The sequence below is a fragment of the Phoca vitulina genome, unplaced genomic scaffold, assembly GCF_004348235.1.
Source record: "Phoca vitulina isolate PV1807 unplaced genomic scaffold, GSC_HSeal_1.0 scaffold7, whole genome shotgun sequence".
Taxonomy (NCBI): Eukaryota; Metazoa; Chordata; class Mammalia; order Carnivora; family Phocidae; genus Phoca; species Phoca vitulina.
The window spans coordinates 11,706,758-11,734,354 of NW_022589710.1; the positions used below are offsets into that span (position 1 = coordinate 11,706,758).

At 35.8% G+C, this 27,597-nt stretch overlaps 1 protein-coding gene across 11 annotated transcripts in view; it reads right to left on the reverse strand.

Annotated features, from left to right (window-relative positions):
- The window catches only part of RALGAPA1 (Ral GTPase activating protein catalytic subunit alpha 1), a 247,521-nt gene that overhangs the window by 31,807 nt on the left and 188,117 nt on the right, over nucleotides 1–27,597 (reverse strand). For all 11 annotated transcript variants that reach the window (XM_032404962.1, XM_032404961.1, XM_032404954.1 and 8 more), the window contains one exon: nucleotides 23,251–23,406. In XM_032404962.1, coding sequence (XP_032260853.1) covers nucleotides 23,251–23,406 — 156 coding nt within the window. The remainder of the gene's footprint in view (nucleotides 1–23,250; nucleotides 23,407–27,597) is intronic.

Genomic DNA, 27,597 nt, shown 5'->3' on the forward strand with positions numbered 1-27,597 from the left:
ATGAACATACTGTATGTGTGACACACTCAAGGTTTAGAAGGTTTGGAAGAGAGAACTAGGGTAAGTGCCATCAATATTTTTTGATGAGCTAGCATACAAGCAATTTCTATTTTTGAAATATGCAATCTACTTGGCTTAAAGACCACAGAGCCGGAAAAAAGTTAAATGTGTGATTTCAACAAACAAACAAAAAAGAAGTTAAGTCTAATTAATGAAAGGCTCTCTCTTCTGTTACCCTTAACCCTGGAGTTTTTGTTTTTGTTTTTAAGTAAGCTCTACGCCCGTGGGGCTTGAACTCATTACCCAGAGATCAAGAGTTACACATTACTGAATGAGCCAGCCAGGCACCCCATAACCCTGGAGTTCTTAACCTGGGCTCAAGGAGTCTGTGAATATTTGAAAATTATGTGTAAAATTTTATTTGTGTATTTTTCTGAGGAGAGAGTCTCAAATAGGAGTATGTAACCCAAAAAAGCCAAGAACCAGTGTTCTAATGGTTTTTAAAGTCCCTAACAGCAGTCTATCTAGAAAATCCTAATTACTATGAATGTCATTAAAGTATCTGAAAATACAAGGCAAATCCCTCAACTTTAACTTTTGTATTCCTAAGCAAGAAATGCCCCCTCAGATACTTCGATTGGATTAAAAGACAGTACCCAGGCTAACTCCATAGACCGAAATCTATTATTTAAGAAACATAGTATAAAAATATTTACTTTCTTTTAAGGAGACTTTTAGGCTTAAGTATATTAAATTTTTTTTTTCTTTTTGGAAACCATCATCATACTCTAAATGTATGATGGTAGGCCTAACCATCAAAATACTGTTTAAGTTTTAATTCTCATTATTTACACCACACCACACACATGTGTGGACACACACACCCGTTAAATAATATAAATTTAGTACTTGGGCTCTGTGACATTTTTAAAAACCAAACAGATTACACAACTTAGAAAAGCCATGGCTCTATAATTTCATTTTTTAATCAAAATACTTTAAAAATATCCTTCCTATACAGCCATCCCCATGTGTCAGCTTCCCTAATAGGTTTATGTTAACTGAATACAAAAGAAATGTGAAATAAATTTAACCAGGAGGGATGATCCAATCTAATTTTGATACATTAATGTCATATGCTGTACATGTTACAATAGCAGCCAGATCTAATACTAAGCTCCAGGCTATACTGAGATTTCCAAATGGCAGATTGTTCTAAGTGATATCAAGTATAATTGAAGTAATAAACGATAGTAAAAGCTGAGCACACTGTCAGGAAGAATTTAAGTATTTACTTTTTAAAATTAAATGAGTTAGGTTAGGAAAGACAAGACAACTGAAATAATGCAGGTCTCAATTTACAGAAAATTCCTTTTATTTATCTGCTACATTAACCCTTGAACTCTTGCCAAAGCTATCTATAATTTCTAGTGCCCACTTATCTAAAGAAATGAGAGAAAAGGGCAACTAAAGTTTTATCTTATAACCAAAGCTTGTCTTCAAGTATCTACCACAGAGTATTAAAAGTCTGTTATAGAAGTTTAATGGAAAAAAAACAACATATTTTTACAAAGACACTGTAATGAAGATATTTGTGGCAAAGAACCAGGCATATAACAAAGTCATTCTAAACATGTTCAAGCATTCTGAGGGGAAAGCTTCAAGAACATTCTTATCATTTTTTAAAGAGTTGTTGTCCTGATTAGGCATGTTTTTGTATCTTTAGGTCTTTAAAACCTGCAACATAATAAACACAAATTGAGAAATTGCTAACCATTGCTATGTATATCTTATGAATTTTTGGAAGATTACTGAATGAATTTTGAGTATTAACAGTTAATAGAAATTTCAGAAATATGTTTGACATATTTAACACAAATGCTTTATACAATATTTTATGTTTATTCCTTATCTCTTATGGACTTACAAGAAGATTGTGTCCTGTGTATACTCTCCAGGTTTTTCTATACTCTGAGAACTCTTAAAGAGTTCCTACCTACATGTTTACCCAGATACCAATCACTTCTGAAATACAGTACAAGACTTAAGTACATGGGATGAATCTGTTAAAATGATTGGTGACCAAATGATTCTTCCAAATTCACTTCAAATGCTGTTGAAATAATTTTATTTCAGGGTATATAATATAGGCGGCAGATTATCATTATCAATTCAGGAAGATAAAAGTACTTAATGAAATTCAACATGTGTAAAATTGATGTCCTCAATACATTATAGAATATCAGCATTGGAAGAGACCCTAAAGCTCTGATTTCTTACCCAATACAGAACTCCCACTGCAATATCTTTGACAAGTAATCCTGCCTCTGTCTGAATACTTCTAGGGTTGGGAACTTTATACCTTCATTAGTCGGCCAATTCATTTTTAAAGAGCTACAATCATTAGAACATTCTTTTTTTTTTTTTTTTTTAAAGATTTTATTTATTTATTCATGAGAGACAGAGAGAGAGAGAGAGAGAGAGAGAGAGAGAGAGACAGAGGCAGAGGGAGAAGCAGGCTCCCCACGGAGCAGGGAGCCCGATGTGGGACTCGATCCCAGCACCCTGGGATCACGACCTGAGCCGAAGGCAGACGCTTAACCGACTGAGCCACCCAGGCGTCCCAATCATTAGAACATTCTTTATACTGAGCTAAAATTTGCTTCCTGAAGCTAGTTCTTCTAAAATGAGCCTTACCAAATAAATCCAGTCTATATTCTATATATTATCTTTTCAGATATTTGAAGATTGGCCTAACATATATCTCAACTTTTCTTTTCCATGTTAAATGTGTCCTTAGAGTTCCTCCTCTTATAGCTTACAAATCTATTCATTATCTTGGATTATTACCTCAGTTTACTGATGTTTCTATTAAATTGTGATGTCTGGAATTGAACACATTATTAATATATGCTCTGACTAATACAATCAGCTCATAGTGGGACCACTTCCTTTGTTCTGTTAACTAAACTATTTTCTGCATTTTTACAAAATTGGCTCAAATGGAAGTTGTAGTCAATTCAAACCCTTAAGTCTTGTTCTTACAAAGTTCTAAGCAGGTAAAACTGCTAGATCTAAAGGGAGAATTTCATATTTATTCTTATCAAATTTTACCTTGCCAGGTTCAGATTATCCTTAAGCCTATCAAAGTCTTTTTTTAGCCTGATTCTGCTATTCAATGTGTTGGCTCTTACCCAGATTTGGGTTATCCTTAAATTCAATTTCTTGTGTCTTCATTTAGATTTTAGATAAAAATGTCAAGTGGGACAAGTCTGGGTAACAGCCTTATAGCAAGTCATCATAAATGTTCCTCTGGGTTAAAATAATATCCAACATTTATTAAATTCTTACTATTCTAAGTGCTTTGGCATAATTTAGTTTTAACAACATGCTACAAAGTATAATTATTATTACCCCTATTTTTACAGGTGAGGAATTGAAACTTAAAAAGATAAATTAACATGCCTAATGTCACATGACTAGTAAGTGGCAGAGTCAGAACTGAAACCAAGGCAGTCTAATTCCAGAAACCATACTTTAACCACCTCCCTATATGCCTTTCATTAAATAATTTATGTCTCTAGATGTGATTATACAACCAGTCATGAATATACTTACTGAACTATTATTAAGACCACATTTCTTCAACTTGTTCACAACAAACAACTTAGTTAAATGCTTTATACTGTCAATGGCCTTCCCTGATCTAGTAATCCTATTAAAACAAATTAAGTTACTTTGATGTGATCTGTTATGGTGAACTCATGGTGGCTCCTAGTGATCACTACTTCATTACCTAAGTGCTCACAAACCATCTGTTTAATAATCCTGTTTTGTCAGGCATGGACATGGGAGCTCATGAATGTTAATTTTTGTAGTTAGTGGACTGTTCCATGTCCTTTTATGAAAATCAGATGTTTGCCTATCTTAAGACAACAAAATGTTTTCATTTTCCATGATTATCAGAGATTACATTCAATTCTAGATTTCCTCAATGCCATGAAATTTCATCTGGAGCTGGAGACTAGATTTCATGTAAAGTAACTATATCATCTTTCACAAAATCAGCTTACCCTCTGACTTGCCCATTTCTATTAAAAGTCCCTAACAATTATTATAATCACTCAGGGTCGAAATCTGAAAGTCTCCAATTTCTGTTTTCCTTACTGTATGTCTAACAAGCTCTTCATTTTTTTTTTTAAACATTAGATTCCTTTTTTGTACTTTCCTTCCTATTTCATCTACTGTTGTCCTAGGTCATATGTAAGTCATCCTACATACCTGAACTAGTTCATGAGTTCTTAGAGTCTTTTTTTTTTTTTTTTAAATATTTTATTTATTTATCTGACAGAGAGAGACACAGCAAGAGAGGGAACACAAGCAGGGGGGTGGGAGAGGGAGAAGCAGGGTTCCTGCCGAGCAGGGAGCCTGATGCGGGGCTCGATCCCAGGACCCTGGGACCATGACCTGAGCTGAAGGCAGCCGCTTAACTGACTGAGCCACCCAGGTGCCCCATAGTTCATGAGTTCTTAAAAAGCTTCTCCCCTGCCATCCACTTTTCTTCATACATTAGCAAATACTGAGAGCTGACTAAATGCATTGTGCTGGCTAGCACAGATACAATGGTGAAAAAACAAAAAACAAAACAGACATAGTCTCTGTTTTCACAAAACTTCAAGTCCAGTGAAGGAGATAGAGTAAAAGAATAATTGAATAATTAGTGATATAGATAATCCTCTAACTATACTTCTCTGAATGCAAATAACAAAGAAAACTGATCTATAATGGTGCCTGAAGAACACACAGAAGTTAATTAGGTTAGGCAGTTTGGGAGATAGTTGTATACATGTAGAAATTTAAACTGATTAATACTGCCTCAAGCCCTCATTCTTTCCCAAATCTTCCAGACACCCACACAAAGCAAAATAGACACCATCAAATACTCCTCAATCATGTTAAAAACCATACTTTCATACATTTTAGGATCATATATATTTTCATATGTTTACTTGCTGTCTGCATCATTCATTTTTAGTAATTAAGAAAAGCTTCTTGAAACAACAGGCATGGTGTCTAGTATACAATTACCTTAGCAGAGTGGGCACTCAATACATACTGCTGAGTATTAAAAAGACAGTCCTGAAAATGCTTTATTGAAATGTGTGACTTCTGTGTTGAAGATGTGTTTGAAAAGACCACAGCTTGAAAACTGGTTTTTGAAATGTCTCAATAACCAACTGAAAAAAAGGAAAATCCCTATTGGATTTGACTTCTAGTATAACCAGAACCTTGGTGTAAAATTTTCCTTTGAAACATTTTCCATCACGGGGCACCCGGGTGGTTCAGTCGTTAAGCGTCTGCCTTCGGTTCAGGTCATGATCCCAGGGTCCTGGGATTGAGCCCCGCATCAGGCTCCCTGCTCCGTGGGAAGCCTGCTTCTCCCTCTCCCACTCCCCCTGCTTGTGTTCCCTCTCTTACTGTGTCTTTCTCTGTCAAATAAATAAATAAAATCTTTAAAAATAAATAAATAAAAAATAAAATATTTTCCATCACAGAAACTCAAGAAAACAAAGCTATTATATTTGGAAATTGCCGGAATCTGAAGTTTCAGAGAAGGAGAAGCAACAGTTGTTAGACATGTTGGGTGACTTCTTTTTTGGTTACATTTGGACAAACACAAACTTCATAGTTCTCGGAAGGACACCAGAGGGTGTTCGAGTCTATATGCCTGTTGTGTTGAAGAAATGGAGAAACACAGATGGGAACGAAAAAGGATGACAGGAGAAAGAGGAGAGACTTGAGAAAGGGCTCAGAGAAAGAAGAACTGGAACAAGGCATGATCAGGTTAAGTCTAGTTATAGTATCACAATACTTATCTAGGTAAATTTTTTGTCATTACATAGTGCACAGCGTAAAAAACAGAATTATTTGCAATTACGGCATTTATTTAAAGATTCCACTTTGATGGTGACAGGAGGCGTAAGTGCTATAAAGAGAATAAAACAGGGTAATGCGATAGTGTTACTGGGTGAAGGGGACTTCTTTAGCTAGGATAGTTTGGAAAGGTCTCTCTGAGAAACTGTCATGTGAATCTGAGAATAGAACAATAAGAATAAGAAAGCCTGGTGATGTGGAGAAAGAGCATTTCAAATGTAAAGAACAGTAAGTGCATACCCTCTGAGATGGGAATGAGCCTGACACGTTGGCAGGTTCATGAGGCCAGATTGCGCTAAATGAAAAGGAAAGTGACAGGAGATGTGATCAGAGAGGTAGGCAGGCAGGTGGCCAGATCATGGGAAATTGAAGGCCATAGTGAAGAATTAGAACTTTATTCTACATGCAGTAAGAAGCCACTGCTATCACATCCAAATTATACCATTCGCAGTGGTGAGATAAATTTACTCTGAACCCTTTATATTTCCTGGTTTCTCTATCCTCTATTCTTTTTTTTTTTTTTTTTAAAGATTTTATTTATTTATTTGAGACAGAGAATGAGAGAGAGAGCACATGAGAGGGGGGAGGGTCAGAGGGAGAAGCAGGCTCCCCACTGAGCAGGGAGCCCGATGCGGGACTCGATCCAGGGACTCCAGGATCATGACCTGAGCCGAAGGCAGTCGCTTAACCAACTGAGCCACCCAGGCGCCCTCTCTATCCTCTATTCTTGTCATAAAAAGTATATTTACAGAAATTGGGGTTAAGGGTAGAGTCTAGGATAGTAAAATAGAATTATGTTATGTAAGACTGTTATTTTGGGATTAAAACCATGAGTATAATTCCATACCATTGACTAACTATTATACTAACTATACTTTAACTAAAATAATGAAAATTTTATTATTATTTCTTACATTTCTTTTTGAACTCATTTTCCAGACTATATTTAGCATAAAAGTTCTTTGGAAAGTAAAGTACATTTCAATTTTATTTCTAGACAAAACAAAGAAAAATAGATTTAAAATTACAATCAGGCCATCAGGTCAATAAAGCTGATTTATTTGGGAAACTATCGTGACCAAATTCCAAAACAGAAAATGAGGTGTTGTCCATTACACTAACAGTATTTCAGAGGAAACTGAGTTAAGCACATCTTTCCCCTCTTTTGGGGGGTGCAGGAAATGACAGACTGGAGACTCCAACTAAGTAAATTACAATGATCTCAACTTGATCTTCGTAAAACTTCTAACAGGGTGATTCAGTTACTTATGAAGCAGAATATCACCAAGTGGCCAGAATAAGGAGACCAAGGAAATGAGACAAGCTCCTGTGAACACTTTATACCAATGCTTACAGTACTTTTGATATTTAAGAGTAAAGAGAATAAATTCAAATTCAGTTAAGTGATTTTTTCCATCAGTCTTCCTCAAAGATAATTTATAGAACAGATAGCTTTGTCTAGGGTTACATGAGCATTTTTGATATGATAAGATATTTCCAAGAGAGTACTTTGTTCAACTGAATATTTGATTAATCTGTTCAAAAAGTATAGTCTATGTTGTAAAAATTCTGCTGCTACTGTCTTGAGCCTTGAAAATAGAGTACTGCTTCTATTCAGAAGAAATAAAACACTACACTTAAACAGGTTCAAGGATATTTACCTCTCATTCTGAGAAAATAAAATGCTTAAAAATGTCTACAAAATAATCATATGATATTTTAAATAGAAATTGAGAACTAAAATTAGTTTCTATAAAATAGATATAAATGATTTTCTCCTTTCAAGTTTAAAACAAAGAACCAGAGTCATAAATAATTCTAGCTTGCCAGAGGCACGGCTATTTCTTTATACTGACTGTCGACTACCTAATTTAATTAGAGGTATTAAACTCCATGCTGAGGTCAACGAGCCTTACTTCCTCCAATATTACACTTCAACCAGTCCTCATTAATGTGTCTACTGAATGGATTAACACACCTAAAGATATATCTACAGAGGAAAGGGGGACAACCTAATGATATCCAATTGTTCATTTGTAATAGGACACATGTTCTAGGCCTCAACTTATTACCACTAATGTGGAATCTATTAAATTCAGGAGGAAAAAATACCAATACAGAAAGTGATTTTTTATTAAGGAGAACTGGTATAAGACAACTGGTTTCCATGATTAAGTTTAAATATTTAACCTTTTATTAAAAAGAAACTGATACTATAATAGAGCTAAAATATAAGCCTGTTAGAAAAATCTTACATACTAGGATTCTGAAAAGGAGATTAAGGGGAAAGATTCATACTGAATTGGGAAGAAGAAAACTCAGTATATAGAGAAAAATAAATGTTAAGGTGTTTTTTTATTTCTATAAAAAAGGAGGTTTAGAATAGTTATAGTGAATTATGAGACCAGGTATAATTTTCCTTTCTACTGAATTAAGTGAAATGTTGCCTCAATTTAGTCATAACCTGATACAGTTTTTATTTAAACTGATTTAAATTACCTGAGAAGATAAGAGAACTATACCCTTCCAAAATGATGTTGCTTTATTACATATTGTTTGTAATTTTGATGATATGGTAGATGCTATACATGTGAAAGCAGTGACACTGCAACATTTTCTCACTAAAACAAACACTTTAAATTGCTTTAAGTAAAAAAGCCTATCTAATTAGGGTAATTTTCTTCAATAAAGCAGGCATTAAAAAGAAAACCCACAGGTATAATTATTATAACAACTGAAATAATATACATGCTTGCATTATAAAATTGTAAAAAATTACAAACATATGCTTACATTTTAAAAAGTCCCAATACTTCTGGCATCTCAATAATTAAACAACTGAATATTATGCCATGTAACTGCCTGTGTCCTTTCTCCTTACTAAATAATTGGAAAAAATACTAGTGCTTTTCCAGTTGGTAAATCACCAAATAATCTTAAATTTAGAATGAGATAGCTTAAAATAAAAGTCAAAACTTTTCCTAGGGTGTGATGTCACCAAAATGGTGGCCCAGGAAAGGTCCAAGCTCTTGTTCCTCCATTAAAACACTGAAAAAAACATGATCTTATATACAGAAACCTCTGATTCCACAAAAACACTTAGAGCTAATACACGGATTCAGCAGAGTTGCATGATACAAAATCAACACTTGAAAATCAGTTGCATTTCTATATACTAACAATGAACAAATCAAAAAGGAGACAAAAATAATTCCATTTATAATTGCATTAAAAAGAATAAAACACTTAATGGAGAAGTTTAACTGAGGAGGAAAAAGACTTGTGTACTGAAAACTACAAAACACTGCTGAAAGAATTTTAAAGACTACAGGAGTGAATGGAAAGATATCCCATGTTCATGGAATGGAAAAACTTAATATTGTTAAGATGATGATATTACCCAAAGTGATCCAAAAATTCAATGCAATCTCTATCAAAATCCCAACAAGGTTCTTTGCATAGAAATAGAAAAAGCCATCCTAAAATTCATCTGAAATCTCAAGAGAACTTGAATAGTAAAAATGATACTGGGAAAAAAAAAAAAAAAACAGAACAAAGTTGTAGGACTCACATTACTTAATTTCAAAACTTACTACAAAGCTACAGTAATTAAAGCATTTAATTAAAGCAAAAACCCCCTTAGACATTTAGACCAAAGAAAAATAATACAGAGCCCAAAAAACACTCTTGCATAGAAAGCCAACTAATTTTTGACAAGAGTGCCAAGATCATTCAATGAGAAAAAGTGGTCTTTTTAACAAATAGTGATTGGAAAACTAGATAATCACATGCAAAAGAATGAAGTTAGACCTTTATCTCACAATATATATAAAAATTAACTGAAAATGGATTCAAAAATTAAATGTAAAATTTAAAAATGTAAAAATCTTAGAGGAAAACATACAGGAAAATCTTTATAACATTAGAATTGGCAGTGATTTATTGAACTGACACCAAAAGCAGAGGCAACAAAATAAAAAAAACTGATAAACTGGACTCCATGAAAATTAAAACTTCTGTGCATCAAAAGACACTACTAAGAGTGAAGACAAGCCACAAAATGGGAGAAAATATTTGCAAGTCATATATCAGATAAGGGATTAACATCTAGAAGAACTTTTATAATTCAACAATCAAGATGCAAACAACTTAATTAAAAAATAAGTTAAAGACTGAATAGACATTTCTCCAAAGAAGGTATACAAATGCCAATAAGCAATGGAAAGATGCACATCACTAGTCATTAGGGAAATGCAAATCAAAACCACAATAAAATACCACTATGCATCTATTAGGATAGCTACATTTGTTTTTAATGGAAAATAACAAGTGTTGGTGAGGGTATACAAAAATTGGAACTCTTGTGTATTGCTAGTAGAAATGTAAAAATGGCACAGTCATTGGGGAAAATAGTTTGACAGTTCCTCAGAAAGCTAAACACACAATCTCCATATTACCTAGGAATTTCACTCATAGGTATTTATCTAAAAGAACTGAAAACAGGGATTCAAACAAATACTTACACAACAATGTTCATCGCAGCATTATTTGCAATAGCCAGAAAGTAGAAACAACACAGTGTCTACCAGATGAATAAACAAAATATGGTATATACATATAATGGGATATTATTCAACCACAGAAAGGAGTGAAATTTTGACACCTGATACAACATGGATGAACCCTGAAAAGATTATGTTAAGTGAAATAAGACAGACACAAAAGGACAAATACTGTTGATTCCACTTATATGACGTACCTAGTACTGGCAAATTCACGGAGACAGGAAGTATATTAGAGGTTACCAATGGCTGGTGGCGGGGAATGGAGAGTTATTATTAATGGGTAGAGTCTGTGTTTGGGAAATAAAGTTCTGGGATTTCCAGTTTCCAGTCTGGAACCTAAGAAGCTTAGAAGTTGCCACTCTGTCCTAATAAGTAAAAAGCTAAACAAATTGAAAAATCAAATACTCTTCTTGGGTCAGAGATATGAGGTCACAGGCTAAACCGCTGCCCCCCAAATTGGACAGGCAGGCAAAAATGGAGGATGACAATGAAGCAGAAACCTCTGTAGGAACTTGTAGCAAGGTAGGAAAATGTAAATTGTAATTGTAAATTCCTGGAGATGCAGTGTGGACAGGTCTGAGATGCTGAGGAGTTAGAAATGGCAGGGATGATAGAATTACAACTATGATTAACATGCTAAGGGTTCTAATGGAAAGAGTAGACAACATGCAAGTACACATGGATAACGTAAGCAGAAGATGGAAATTCTCACAAAGAATCAAAAAGAAATGCTAGAGATACAAAACAACATAACTGAAATGAAGAATGCCTTTTATGATCTCACTAGTAAACCAGACATGGCTAAGGAAAGAATCTCTGAGCCTGATGATATAACATCATAAACTTCTAAAACTTGAGATGCAATGAGAAAAAAGACTGGAAGAAAACAAAACAGAATATCCTAGAACTATGGGACAACCACAAAAACTAACATACATAAAAGGAGAAGAAAGAGAGACAGGAACAGAAGCAATATTTGAAGCAATACTGCTTCAGAATTGCCCCCAATTAATGTCAGATACCAAACCACAGATCCAAGAAGCTCAGAGAACACTAAGCAGGACATATGCCCAAAACACCACATTTAGGCAGGGGCGCCTGGGTGGCTCAGTCGTTAAGCGTCTGCCTTCGGCTCAGGTCATGATCCCAGGGTCCTGGGATCGAGCCCCGCATCGGGCTCCCTCCTCCGCGGGAAGCCTGCTTCTCCCTCTCCCACTCCCCCTGCTTGTGTTCCTGCTTTCACTATCTCTCTCTCTGTCAAATAAATAAATAAAATCTTAAAAAAAACAAAACAAAACCAAAAAAACACCACATTTAGGCAAATCATCAAACTTCATAAAATCACAGATAAAGAAAAAATCTTGAGAGAACCCAGAGGAAAAACTACATTTTATTTATAGAGAACCAAAGAAAAGAACAACATTTGACTTCTCCCCTGAAACCATGCAAGCAAGAAGAGAGCGGAATGAAATATTTAAAGTGTTGGGAGGAAAAACTACCAACACTTAGAATTCTGTATTCTGTAAAATTATCCTTCAAAAGTAAAGGATAATAAAGACTTTCTCAAACAAAAATTGAGGGAATTAGTTGCCAGTAAACCTACCTTACAAGAAATTTAAAAGAAGTTCTTCAGAGAAAAGGAAAATGATACAGGTTAGAAATTCAGATCTACATAAAGAAAATAAAAGCACCAAATAATCAAAACTGAAGGGGAAAAAATTTTTATTTTTCTTACTCTTAATTGATCACACAGGTCACAGTTTGTTCAAAGTAATAGCAGCAATAATGCATGTGATTACGTATGGTTAGGTATATATATATATATGCTTATCTGTAAGTAAAATGAATGATAGCAATGATACAGGGATAGGAGGGAAAGATTAAATATACTGTGTTATTTATAAGGTACTTGCAGTATCCATGAAGCAGCCTAGTATTATTTGAAAGTGGACTTGGATTAGCTCTAAATGTGTAGTACAAACTCCAGGGCTGTGACTAAAAAAAGTTAAAAAAGAAAAGTACTGTAATTGATATGCTAAGAAAGGAGAAAAAATGGAATCATATAAAATGCTCAATTATAACCACAGAAGGCAGAACAAGTGTGGAATTCAGAAATAGGAACAAAGAACAGGGTAATAAATAGAAAAAAGTAACATATGTGGTAAATATTAATCCAGCTATATCAATGATTACTTTAAATGTCAATGGTCTAACTACACATTAAAGACAAAGATTGTCAGAGTGGATCAAAAAAATAAGACCCACCTATATGTTGCTACAAGAAACCCACTTAAAATATTAAGACACATATAAATTAAAAGTAAAGGGATGGAGAAAGATATACCATGATAACAACAATAAAAAGAAAAGTGGGAGTACCTATATTAATTTCAGACAGAGGAGACTTCAGGGCAAGGAAAGTTAAAGAGAGGCATTACCTAATGATATAGAGGTTGGTACTCCAAGAAGACATAACCAATCCTTAATGTGTATGCACCTAACAACAGAGTGTCAAAATTTGTGAAGCAAAAACTGATAGAACTGCAAGTAGAAGGATCCACTATTATAGCGGGAAACTTTAATACTCCTCTCTCAGAAATGGAGAGATCCAGCAGGCAGAAAATTGGTAAGGATATAGTTGAACTCAACAGCTCCATCAATCAACTGGATATAATTGACATTTATAGACTACTTCCTCCAACAATAGCAGATCACACATTCTTCCCAGATTCACATGGAACATTCACTAGAGACTACATTTGGGCCATAAAGCACATCTTACAAAATTTAAAAGAATAGAGATCACACAATGTCTGTTTTCAGACCACAATGGAATTAAACTAGAAATCAACAACATAAAGATAGCTGGAAAACCCCAAAATACTTGGAGATTAAACAATACACTTCTAAATAACACATGGATCAAAGAATTCTCAAGAGAAAATAAAAAAGATTTTGAACTGGGGCACCTGGGTGGCTCAGTAGTTAAGCATCTGCCTTCGGCTCAGGTCCTGGTCCCAGGGTCCTGGGATCGAGCCCCCCATCCAGCTCCCTGCTTGGCGGGAAACCTGCTTCTCCCTCTCCCACTCCTCCTGCTTATGATCCCTCTCTTGCTGTGACTCTCTCTGTCAAATAAATAAAATCTTAAAGAAAAACTATTTTGAACTAAATGAAAATGTTCTGGAAATAGATACCTGTGATAGTTGTACATTATAAATGTTTATGCCAATGCACATTTAAAAATGGTTAAGATAGGACTTCTGAGAAGATGGTAGAGTCACAGTATCCTTACCTCATCCCACAGACACACTGAGATAACAGCCACATCAGTGAAACTAACACTGAAAATGACTCATGACTTGAAGACTGGCAAAACAGACTTTCCACAGTTAATAGTGCAGAAGAAACCACATCAAAAAGGGTAGAAGGAGTGGAAATATGGCTGGAAACTCCCCCTTCCAGCATTCTCCCCACTCTACATGAGACTAATCATAAACGAGAGGGACACTATATAAGCATGAAGAAGAGCAAGAGGATCAGACCCCACCCCAGGCACCCCAGGCACAGGGAACCCCATAACACTTTGACTTTTAAAGCCAACGGGCCTTAACTTTGAGAGTTTTTACAATCAACAGGGTTTAACTCTGGGTACTTTAAAACTGAGTTCCCACCCTTAAAAAGCCAGTGTAACAAATAACCCAGGAGAGACACAGCATGGAAGCAGCAGTTTGAAAAGAAACTGGGGTATGAGAAGTGGATTTACTTGCTAATCTCAAAACGTGCATTGGAGGGGCAGGAATCTTTAGGAGAATTCTCCAAGAACAAAAGTGCTGCCTGGCAGACCATTCCTCTCCTGCTTCCCTCGCAGCCTAGAAAGCCAGATATCTGTGGGAAGCAGAGTGAACATTCTCCATCTATCTTGTTAGCATCATGATCCCTACCCCATCCAACCTCCCCTACTCCACATATATCTCTCCAAAGCAGTTCCTGTCCTAAAAACCCTGCAGAAACCTGCACCACTCCAGAGTGACTTGTGCCCTGGGGACAGGAGAAGATAACCACACACACCAGTGTGCTTACAATTCCAGCAGCTGAGTCTTATAGCTGGCACTGCAAAGAGAGTGCCCTGCTGATAAGTGTCCCTGCAGCTCCAATGGGGGCAGGGATCTGGTCTAACTGCTGGCCCCACTCACCAATGAAAACTTGTAGGGGCAGAAGAAGAAGAGAGCCCTGCAGTGCTTGGGCTGAGGGCAGTTATCTGGTCTGACTGCTGACACCACCCAACTCTAAGCCTGTGGTGGCCCCAGAGAGGCCCCTTAACAGCACAGGGACCAAACCCCTGCCCAGTGTGCTCACAATAGGCAAAGTGGGCCACTGTAGTTGACTGGACTGAATGCAAATGCAGCTCAGCCACAACAGTAGGGAACACACAGCCCACAGAGAAGATAATGCTGAAATGCCTGGTTCTAGTAAACAGGGGGCATTGTGCTACAGGGCACCACATGACCTCTTCTTCATAAAGCCACAACTTTCAAGAGCAGGAGACATAGCTGACTCTCCTAATACACAGAAACAAACACAGGGAGTCAGACAAAATGAGGAGACAAAGGAATTAGGTCCCAAATGAAAGAACAGGACAAAGCCACAGCAGAAGAGCTTCATTAAACAGAGATAAGCAATAGGCTGATAATGAATTCAAAGTAATGGTCATGAAGATACTCACTGGATTTGAGAAAAGAGTGGAGGATCTCAGTGAGACCTTCAAGAAGGAGAAAGAAAATATAAAAAAGAACCAGTCAGAGATGAAGAACTCAATAACTGACATAAAAAATACACTAGAGGGAATCAATAGCAGATTAGAGGAGGCAGAAGAATGGATCAGCAATCTGGAAGGCAGGGTAATAAAAAGCAACCAAGCTGAATAGCAAAAATTAAAAAGAATAAGAAAAAATGAGACTAGGTGAAGGGAACTCAGCGACATCATCAAGCATAGTAACATTTGCATTACAGAGATCCCAGAGGGAGGAGAGCAAGAAGTCGACAAGAAAGTTATGTGAAGAAACAAGAGATGAACACGTCCCTAATCTGGGGAAGGTAACAGAAATCCAGATCCAGGAAGCACAGAGACCCCCGACAAAATTAACCCAAGGAAGTTCACACCAAGACATAATCATTAAAATGGCAAAACATAGTGAGAAAGAGGGAATTGTAAAAGCAGCAAGAGAAAATGGTTACATACATGGAAAACCCCATAAGGCTGTCAATTGATTTTTCAGCAGAAACTCTGTAGGCCAGAAGGGAGTGGAATGATATTATTCAAAGTACTGAAAGGAAAAAACCTGCAACCAAGAAGGCTCTACCCAGCAAGATTATCATTCAGCATAGAAAGAGAGGTAAAGAGTTTCCCAGACAAACGAAATCATCACGACTGAACCAGTCTTAAAAGAAACATTAAAGGGAATTCTTTGAGTGGAAAGAAAAGGCCAAAACAGTTGTAAGAAAATTACAAAAGGAAAAAATTTCACTGGTAAATACAAACATATAATAAAAGAAGATTAATCACTTATAAAACCAGTATGAAAGTTAAAACACAAAAGCAGTAAAATCAATTATATCTATAAAAATCAGTCAGAGGATTCACAAAATAAAAGGATGTAAAGTATAACATCATATACATAAAATGTGGGATGAGGAGCGATTCAAATTTAAGTGACCATCAACCTAATATAGACTGCTATACACATAAAATATTATATATGAACCTAATGATAACCACAAATCAAAAACCTGTAATAGTTACACAAAAAATAAAGAGAAAAAAATCCAAGCATACAAGTAAGGACGCCATCAAACCACGAGGTAAGAGAGCAAGAGAAGAACGAACAGGGAAGAGCTACAAAAAGAACTGCAAAACCAGTAACAAAAATGGCAATAAGCACATACCTATCAATAATGAATTTAAATGTAAATGGACTAAATGCTTCAATCAAAATACATAGGATGACTGAATGGATAAAAAAGCAACATTTATAACTTGCCTACAAGAGATTCACTTCAGACCAAAGGACACATGCAGATCGAAAGTGAAGGGATGGAAAAATGTTTACCATGCAAATGGAAGCAAAAAGAAAGCTGGGGTTGCAACACCTATAACAAACAAAATAGACTTTAAAACAAAGACTACCAAGAGACAAAGAAGGAGAATAAATAATCATAAAGGGAACAATCCAACAAGAAGTTATAACAATTGAAAATATCTATGTGCTCAAAATGGGAGCTCCCAAATACATAAAGCACCTATTAACAGACATAAAGGAAGAAACTGACAGTAATACAGTAACAGCAGGGGACTTTAACACCCCACGTATATCAGTGGATAGACTATCCATACAGAAAATCAACAAGGAAAAAGTGGTTTTGAATGACACATTAGATCAGATGGACCTAACAGATATATTCAGATGTTCCATCTAAAACACAGTGGAATACAGGGACACCTGGGCGGCTCAGTCAGTTGAATGTCTGACTCTTGATTTCAGTTTGGGTCATTATCTTGGGATGGTGGGGTCAAGCCCTGTGTTGGGCTCTGCACAGAACATGGAACCTGCTTGGGATTCTCTCTCTCCTTCTTCCTCTGCCCCTCTTTTCCCCTTGTGCATGTGTGCATGTGCATGTTCTCTCTTGCAAAACAAAAAACAAAAACAAAAACAAACCAAAAACAGTGGAATACGTATTCTTTTCAAGTGCACATGGAATACTCTCCAGAATAAATCACATTAGGCCAAAAAACAGAGACTAAAATACATGCTACTAAACTAAATGGGTCAACCAAGAAATCAAAGAGGAAATAAAAAATACACGGTGACAAATGAAAATAAAAATACAATGGTCCACAATCTTTGGGATGCTGTAAAAGCTGTTTTTTTTTTTTTTAGGTTTTTATTTATTTATTGAGAGAGAGAGAGCAAGAAAGAGAGCACAGAGGGAGAATGAGGAGAAGCAGACTCCTCGCTGAACAGAGAGCCCGATGAGGGGCTCGATCCCAGGACCCGGGGATCCTGACCTGAGCTGAAGGCAGACACTTAAACAACTGAGCCACCCAGGCACCCCTGTAAAAGCTGTTCTAAGAGGGAAATTTATAGCAATACAGGCCTACCTCAGAAAATAAGAAAAATCTCAAATAAGCTACGTAACCTTACACCTAAAGGAGCCAGAAAAAGAAGAACCAACAAGCCCAAAGCGAGCAGAAGAAATAATAAAGATTAGAGCAGAAATAAATGAAATAGAAACTAAAAAACAATAGAAGAGATGAATAAAACCAGGAGATGGTTGTTTGAAAAGATCAACCAAATTGATAAACCTTTAGCCAGACTCTTCAAAGAAAGAGAACACAAATAAATGCCATCAGAAGTGAAAGAGGAAAAATAACCAACACCACAGATATACAAAGGATTATAAGAGAATATTATGAAAAATTATATGCCCACAAATCAGACAACCTAGAAGAAATGAATAAATTTGCAGAAACATATAAACTTCCAAAATGGAATGAGGAAAAAAATGGAAAATTTGAACAGACCAATTACTAGCAATGAAACGGAATCAGTAATCAAAAAACTCCCAACAAACAAAAGTCCCAAGGGGCGCCTGGGTGGCTCAGTTGGTTAAGCATCTGCCTTCAGCTCAGGTCATGATCCCAGCGTGGAGTCTGCTTCTCCCTCTCCCTCTGCCCCTCCCCTGTTCGTGTGCTCTCTCTCTCTAATAAATAAATAAAATCTTAAACAACAACAACAAAAGTCCAGAACCAGACGGCTTCACAGGTGAATTCTACCAAATATATAAAGAAGAGTTACGACCCATTTTTCTCAAACTACTCCAAAACATAGAAGAGGAAGGAAAGCTTCCAAATTCATTCTACAAGGCTAGCATTACCCTGATACCAAAACCAGAGAAATAAACTACAAAAAAAAAAAAAAAAAAAGAGAGAGAGAGAGAGAGAGAGAGAAAGAAAACTACAGGCCAGTATCCGACGAAACCAGATGCAAAAATCCACAACAAAATATTAGCAAACCAAATCCAACAATACATTAAAAAAAATCATTCGCCGCAATCAAGTAGGATTTATCCTTGGGATGCAAGGGTGGTTCGATATCCACAAATCACTCAACATAACTGCATTAACAAGAAAAAAGAATAAAAACCACATGATCATTTCAAGAGATGGAGAAAAAGCATTTGACAAAATACAACATCCATTTATGATAAAACCTCTCAAAAAAGTAGGTTTAAAGGGAACATACCTCAACATAATAAAGGCTGTATATAAAAAACCCACAGCTAACATCATATGCAATGGTGAAAAACTGAGAGCTTTTCCTCTAAGATCAGAAACATGACAAAGATGTCCACTCTCATCACTTCTATTCAACATAGTATTAGCCACAGCAATCAGACAATACAAGGCATCCAAATTCATAAGGAAGAAGTAAGCTTGTCACTATTTGCAGTTGACCTTACAGTATACACAGAAAACCCTAAAGACTCCACAAAAAAACTACTAGCACTGATAAATGAATTCAGTAAAGTTGCAAGATACAAAGTCAATATAAAATGAAATAGGCTGAATTTCTCTGTACTGATAATAAAGAAGGAGAAAGAGAAATTAACAAAACAATCCCATTTATAATTGCACTGAAAAGAATAAAATGTCTAGGAATAAACTGTACTCTGAAAACTATAAAACACTGATGAAAGAAGCTGAAGATGACGCAAACAAATTGAAAGATATTCTAGGCTCATGGATTGGAAAAACCAACACTGTTAAGATGTCCATACTGCCCAAAGCAATCTATGAATTCAATGCAATCCCTATCAAAATACCAACAGCAATTTTTACAAAACTAGAACAAATAATCCTAAAATTTGTATGGAACCATGAAAGACCCCAAACAGCCAAAGCAATCTTGAGAAAGAATAAAGCTTGGAGGTATCATAATCCCAGATTTCAAGATACATTACAAAGCTGTAGTAATCAAAACAGTATGGTACTGGCATAAAAATAGACACATAGATCAATGGAACAGTCCAAAGAACCTAGAAATACACCCATGCTTATATGGTCAATTAATCTACAACAAACGAGGGAAAAACATACACTGGGGAAAAGACAGTCTCTTCAACAAATAGTGCTAGGAAAGCTGGACAGCTACATGCAAAAAATAAAACTGGACCACCTTCCTACACCATACACAAAAATAAACTCAAAATGGATTAAAGATCTAAATGTGAGATGTGAAACCATAAAGCTCCTAGAAGAAAACACAGGTAGTAATTTCTTGGACATGAGCTGTAGGAACATTTTTGTAGCTATGCCTCCTCAGGCAAGAGAAACAAAACCAAAATTAAACTATTAGGACTAGAGCAAAATAAAGTTTTAATACAGCAAAGAAAGTCATCAACAAAAGGAAAAGGCAACCTCCTAAATTAGAGAAGACATCCGCAAATGATATATTTGATAAAGTTAATATCTAAAATACATAAAGAATTTATACAACACCAAAATAATAATCTAAAAATGGGCAGAGGACCTGAATAGACATTTTTCCAAAGAAGACATACAGATGGCCAACAGACACATGAAAAGATGTTCAACATCACTAATCATCAGGGAAAGACAAATCAAAGCCACAATGAGATATCACCTTACACCAGTGAGAATGGCTAGAATAAAAAAAACAAAACAAAACAACAAAAACAAACCACCAAGAAATAACAAGTATTGGCGAGGATGTGAAGAAACAGGAACCCTTGTGCACTATCGGTGGAAATGCAAATTGGTGCAGCCATTGTGGAAAACAGTATGGAAAATAGAATTACCATATGATCCACTAACTCCATTACTGTGTATTTACCCAAAGAAAACAAAATACTAATGAAATGACATATGCACCTCTGTGTTTACTGAAGCGTTATTTACAATAGCCAAGATATAGAAGCAACCCAAGTGTCCATCCACAGGTGAATGGATAAAGAAGATGTGATATACATATACAATAGAATATTACTCAGCCATAAAAAAGAATGAGATCTTGCCATCTGTGACATCATGGATGGACCTAGAGGGTATAATGCTAAGTGAAATGTCAGTCCGAGAAAGACAAATACCGTATGATTTCACTTCTGTGTGGAATGTAAGAAACAGAACAAATGAACAAAGAAAAAATGGGGGAAAAGAAAACCAGACTCTTAAATACAGAGGAAAAACTGGTGGTTGCCAGAGGGGAGAAGGGTTGGGGATGGGTGAAACAGATAAAGGGAATTAAGAGTACAATTATCAATAATGATGAGCACTGAGTAATGTATAGAACTGCTCAGTCATTACAATGCACACACCTAAAAGTAATATGACACTGTATGTTAATTACACTTCAATGAAAAATAAATTTCCAAACTCTAAAAAAATTAAATAAAAAATTTTTTTAAAAAGTGAAAATGGTAAATTATGTATGTAATTTTTACCACAGTAAAAAAACTTTCTATATGTATAGATGAAACAAACTATTAAGTTCAGGGCGCCTGGGTGGCTCGGTTGTTAGGCGTCTGCCTTTGGCTCAGGTCATGGTCCCAGGGTCCTGGGATCGAGTCCCACTTCGGGCTCCCTGCTTGGCGGGAAGCCTGCTTCTCCCTCTCCCACTCCCCCTGCTTGTGTTCCTGCTCTCGCTGTCTCTCTCTCTGTCAAATAAATAAAATCTTTAAAAAACAAAACAAAACTATTAAGTTCAATGCTTACTTCCTCAAAATTCTCTAATAACTCCAATACTTAAAAATTTTACCACTTAACAATATTATTTTAATTAGAACTCAACCATTTAACAATTCTTAAATGGTGTTATCCTCTCCAAAATTAATTTTTTTATGATAATGAATTGTTAAACATCCATTTCAGAAACTTCTTAAGTAATTAAGGACACACCCTCATGACTGTTTGGAAAATAATAAGAAATCCTACTTATCTGACATTTCTACAAAGGTCATAGGAATAAAATTTCAAGTACCATATAATTATCATGTTTAATATAGTGAAGTAAAAATATCCTGGCATAGTTTTCTTTAAAAAACAAAACAAAACAGTTTTTTTAGCAAAAAATGATGTACTTTGTTCTTCTCTTATGTTTGCAATCCAAGATACTATCAATTTTAGATTCTGCTCTGGGGTTTAAAAGTTGTATTCATGGAGCCATGAAAATGATAATGATAAATATGAGTCATGGCCAAGTTCTTAATGATTAAAATTATCTTTTAAAACAATTTTTAATTGTTATTTTATTTATTTATTTTGAGAGGGAAAGAGAGTGTGCATGCAAGTATGAGAGTGAGAACAGGGGAGGGGCAGAGACAGAATCCCAAGCAGGCTCTACCCCCAGCACAGAGCCCCACACGGGGCTCAACCTCATGACACTGAGATTGACCTGAGCCAAAATCAAGAATCGCACACTTAACAGACTGAGCCACCCAGGCGCCCCTAAAATTATCTTTTTGCACTATACTTATAATTGTCTCTAATTCAGGTATGGCTTATTTTCATAGAGGTTTAAAATGAATTGATGGAAAAAAGTGCTTAATTGAAGTTTTAATGAAGTTTTTACTCCAATCCACCTCTTCACCATCTTATCAGTATACATGGATCATTTTCTACTTCTAAAAACTACACAACAAGAAATTCTATAGCAAACCTGTTACTGAATATGCTTTCTTACATTTATCAGTTACCTCCAACTTTACCTCATTCCAATCTAATTAGCATCCATATATTAGTTTTATCAACCATTATGCATTTAATATGCAAGTTCCAACAGTATTTTAAATTGTAAACAAAAGGCATCAAGGGTATTAAATCAATCTTATCAAATATTTGAGAGGAGGTCTGAAGTTCCTTTACAAAAGAGTGTGAGAATACAGTTTTCATAGTTTGTTAATAAAGTATAAAAAGTTTTGATATCAGGCAAAAGAATATTAAGTAAAATGACCAATGATATTAAGTGGGTTATATTGATCAGTTTTGAATAAGTTGAGGAAGGAGGAGAAAGAGAAGGTGAAGAAATGTTGGACAAGGTTTTATTCTTAAAAATATTTCTCCCTAAGAAAACCAAACACGGATTGAATACATACAACTACTCTAAGGTATCTCTATAGTCACTAGAACGACTTTTGAATGCCAGTGCCACCTACAGAAAAATGGTGGTGTAGATTTTAAAGGACAAGGGCCATCAAAACCATTCCACCACATCTCTCATAAATTCTAAGGTAGTAAAATTCTTTTTCATTAATTAAGGCTTATTTTATCTGCTCTATTAGTTTTAGTTAAAATTTATGATAAAGCATGTTCTACTTTAAGTGCTTCTTAATAATTAATATAAACTTTTACTCTCCCTCAGTCAATATAAGTATTATATCTATCTGTGTGTGAAAAGACTTGAAATGTAATTTCACTAATTTGAACATATGCAGAAGTTTTTCAATTTGTCATATCCCCATTTTCTTGAAGGCAAATCCTTTGTTAAGATAATAACCTTCAGTGTTATCATTAATGAAAACAGCATTTGCTCTACAACAGTTCTGTTTCTGAAGACAGTATTAGGTGAAGAGTGGAATACTCAAATAGTGCTTGACCAATTAGATTACTTACATAATTTTATGTATTTATTTTCTTAATTACTAGGATTTTAACTCAACATTTTTTCTCAGCACTTACTTTTTTGGTCAAAGAGTCATCAGTATCAGAAGGCATTCTTGTTGATACATGAAATATTACTTCTACTGTAGAGGTAGCAAAATATGGTGTGGTCAATCCAGTGCTTTTGTTTTTCTGTAGACCTCCCATGAAACCACAGTGGTTTGTAAGATTGACCTGAGAGCAATGAAACATAGTATTAATCAACTAAACAAAACTCAAAAACTTACTGGTGAAATAGACTCAAATTTCTCAATTTGCAAAAACATGGAGAAGAAAGTCTTTGGCATGTTATCAACCAATACTTGATCCAGAATTACTAGTTAGAGCTGTTCTGTTCACACTGGTACTTTTTAAGTATTTGTGGATCCCTAATTAGCAAGAGTTAATTAGGAAAGAAATCAACTGCTATACACTATGTATCTTTTGTTAGGCTACTAGGTGTTAATGCTAAATCATAAAGGCTATGGGAGGACCCCAAAGAAGAGAAAAAAAATCAAGTGGCAAAAATCAAGACTGGAAATGATCTGGGGGAAAGTTAAAACAGTAATGTCACTTTGATAAGATGATTAATTAGATGTGTTGTATTTACTCATTGAAACTGGCTTCTAAATTTTGAGTAAATTTCACATAGCTCAGAACAAAAATAAAAAAATGCAGCACTGTACTTCTAATGCATTAAAAAACTACAAATTAATCTGTGCAAAGATTTTTACACATATTTTTTCCTGATTATAAATAAAATACATGCTAATATCAGGGTCACTACATTGGGTGATAGTCCCTGAACTTGTGCAATACACAAAGCAACTTGTCTTCACTGCTGAAAATTAAAGAAAATATTAGAAAGCAAAAAGAAACACAAAAGAAAAAAGAAACTTAAACATCGCTTGCATCTCTCCACGCAGAGAAATCACCTTATACATGTTTTTAAAAAATGAAATCTGAAATATGGATGGACCTAGAGGGTATAATGCTAAGTAAAATAAGTTAGGAAGAGAAAGACAAATACCATATGATTTCACTCAAATATGGAATTTAAGAGACAGAACAAATGAACAAAGAAGAAAAGAAACAAACAAACAAGCATACTCTTAAACACAAAACTGGTGGTTGTCAAAGGGAAGGTAGGTAGGGGTGTGGGTAAAATAGATAAAGGGGATTGAGTACACTTATGATCAGCACAGTGTAGAACTGTTGAATCATACTGTATACCTGAAAGTAATATAACACTGTATGTTAATTATACTTCATTTAAAAATTAAAAAATCTGAATAACTGATAGTGAATTATAAAACCCAATTTTTGCACCATGTGAACTGAACATGTCTCAACTATCAATATCAGTTACAATGACTGAACACATGAATAACAAATTAGTTTTTATGCCATTACAAGACTGCCTCAGTAACTTCCAATATTTTTAAATTTGACTCAGTAATACAGTCATATAATTAAAATTTCAAAAGTATACCAAAATTCTTCCTTCCATCTCTCTCATCTTTAGTACTCGGTTCCCCTTCCAGAAAGCAATTTCTTTTTTTTCCTTTTTCTTTAAGATTTTATTTATTTATTAGACAGAGAGAGAGAACACAAGTAGGGGAAGCAGAGGAAGAAGGAGAAGCAGACTCCCCGCTGAGCAGGGAGCCAGACATGGGGCTCAATCGCAGGACCCTGAGATCATGACCTGAGACGAAGGCAGACACTTAACCGACTGAGCCACCCAAGCGCCCCTCTTTTCCTTTTTAAAAATTTATTTAATTTTTTAAAAAATATTTTATTTATTTGTCAAAGAGAGAGAGTGAGTGAGCACAAGTAGGGGGGAGCGGCAGATAAAGGGAGAAGCAGGCTCCCCGCTGAACAAGGAGCTCAACCTGGGACCCTGAACCAAAGGCAGACACTTAACTGACTGAGCCATACAGGCGTCCCAAGATTTATTTATTTTAGAGAAAAAGAGAGAATGAGTGTGCAAGCGGAAGAGGGGAAGAGGGAGAGGGAAAGAGAGAATCCTCAAGCAGACTCCCCACTGAGTGCGGAACCCAATGTGGAGCTCAATCCCAGGAACCTGAGATCATGACCTGAGCTGAAATCAAGAGCCAGCTGCTTAAATGACTGACCCACCCAGGTGCCCTAGAAAGCAATTTCTTAAATATCCTTTCAAAAATGTTCTCTCTATATACAATTAAATTCTTTCATGTATGTGTATACACACACACACACACACACAGCCCACACAATGTTTTACATGTTGCTTTTTTGCACTTAAAATATCTTGAAGAATATTCATTAGTAAGTAAAGAGTTTCCTCATTTGTTCTGTTTTCATGGCTTCACAGAAGTTCATTTTCTTGATGTACAATAATTAACTAGTCCCCTACTTAAAGGATACTTAGGCTGTTTCCAATCTTTCGTTATTATGTCAATGATGCAGTGAAAAACACAGAATACATGCCATGTTGCATTTGTGAAAGTAGATCTATAGGACAAATAGTTAAAAGTGGAACTGTAAGTGAAAGGGCATGTGGACTTCTAATTTTGAAACTCACTAAAATGTCTCTCTATAGATGGCACCAACAGTGTATAAGAGTACATGCTTCCCTCATGACCTCTCAAATATATTATCAAACTTTATGATCTTTTCTTTTCTTTTTTTTTTTTTAAGATTTTATTTATTTATTTGAGAGAGAGAGAATGAGAGAGAGCACATGAGAGGGGTTAGGGTCAGAGGGAGAAGCAGACTCCCCGCCGAGCAGGGAGCCCAATACGGGACTCAATCCCGGGACTCCAGGATCATGACCTGAGCCGAAGGCAGTTGCTTAACCAATTGAGCCACCCAGGCGCCCACTTTATGATCTTTTCAAATATGATAGGTGAAAAATGGTATCTAAGTGTAGACCTTTTGTTTTGTTTTGTTTTAGAAAACAGGTTATTTTCAGATCAATTCTCTGATCATGTAATGGAGAAAAAGTCTCATTCTAGTGTTCCTTTGCTCTAAACACTTAGGCAATACTTGATGATTTCCATATTTTTTATTCAATTTTTTAACTGGAGATAACTGTAGATTAATAAGAAGTTTTAAAAAATAATAAAAGGAGATCCTTTGTACCTGTAACCAGATTATCCCAATGCAAAACTGTATTAAAACCAGGATACTGGATGGAGCATCGGGGTGGTTCAGTGGGTTGGGTATCCAAGTCTTGATTTCAGCTCAGGTCATGATCTCAGGGTCGTGAGAACGAGCCTCAGCATGGAGCCTGCTTGAGAATCTCTCCCTCTCCCTCCGCCCCTCCCTGACCCCTGCTGTACTCTTTCTCTCAAAAACAAAAACAAAACAAAACAAAACCGCAGGATACTGGCATTAATATGATTAAGAAACAGAACATTTTCAACACCATAAGGATCCCCCATGTTATCCTGTTACATGAGCATACCCACTTCCCTCTTACCCTACCCCTCAAACCCTGACAATGAGTGATCTGTTTTTCACTACTAAATGGTCATTTCAAGAATGTTGTATAAATAGACCTGATTTGTGACCCAGCATGTGATCTATTCTGAAGAATGTTCCATGTGCACTAGAGAAGAAGGTGTATTCTATTGCTTTAGGATGGAATGTTCTGAATATATCTGTGAAGTCCATCTGGTCCAGCATGTCATTCAAAGCCTTTATTTCCTTTTTTTTTTTTTTCCCCCAAAGCCTTTATTTCCTTGCTGATCTTCTGCTTAGATGATCTGTCTATTGCAGTGAGGGGGGTTTTAAAGTCCCCTATTATTGCATTATTATCGATATGTTTCATTGATTTTGTTATTAATTGGCTTACATATTTGGCTGCTCCCATGTTAGGGGCATAAATATTTACAATTGTTAGATCTTCTTGTTGGACAGACCCCTTAATTATGACATAGTGTCCTTCCTCATCTCTTTATTACAGTCTTTGGTTTAAAAATCTAATTTGTCTGATATAAGGATTGCCATGCCAGCTTTCTTTTGATGTCCACTGATATGAGAAATGGTTTTCCACCCCCTCACTTTAAATCTGGAGGTGTATTTGGGTCTAAAATGAGTCTCTTGCAGACAGCATATCCATTGGTCTTGCTTTTTTTTTTTTTTTGAAGATTTTATTTATTCAACAGAGAGACAGCGAGAGAGGGAACACAAGCAGGGGGAGCGGGAGAGGGAAAAGCAGGCTTCCCGCTGAGCAAGAAGCCCGATGCGGGGCTCGATCCCAGGACCCTGGGATCAGGACCTGAGCCAAAGGCAGATGCCTAACGACTGAGCCACCCAGGCGCCCCCATTGGTCTTGCTTTTTTATCCAATCTGATACCCTTTGTCTTTTGATTGGGGCATTTAGCCCATTTACATTCAGAG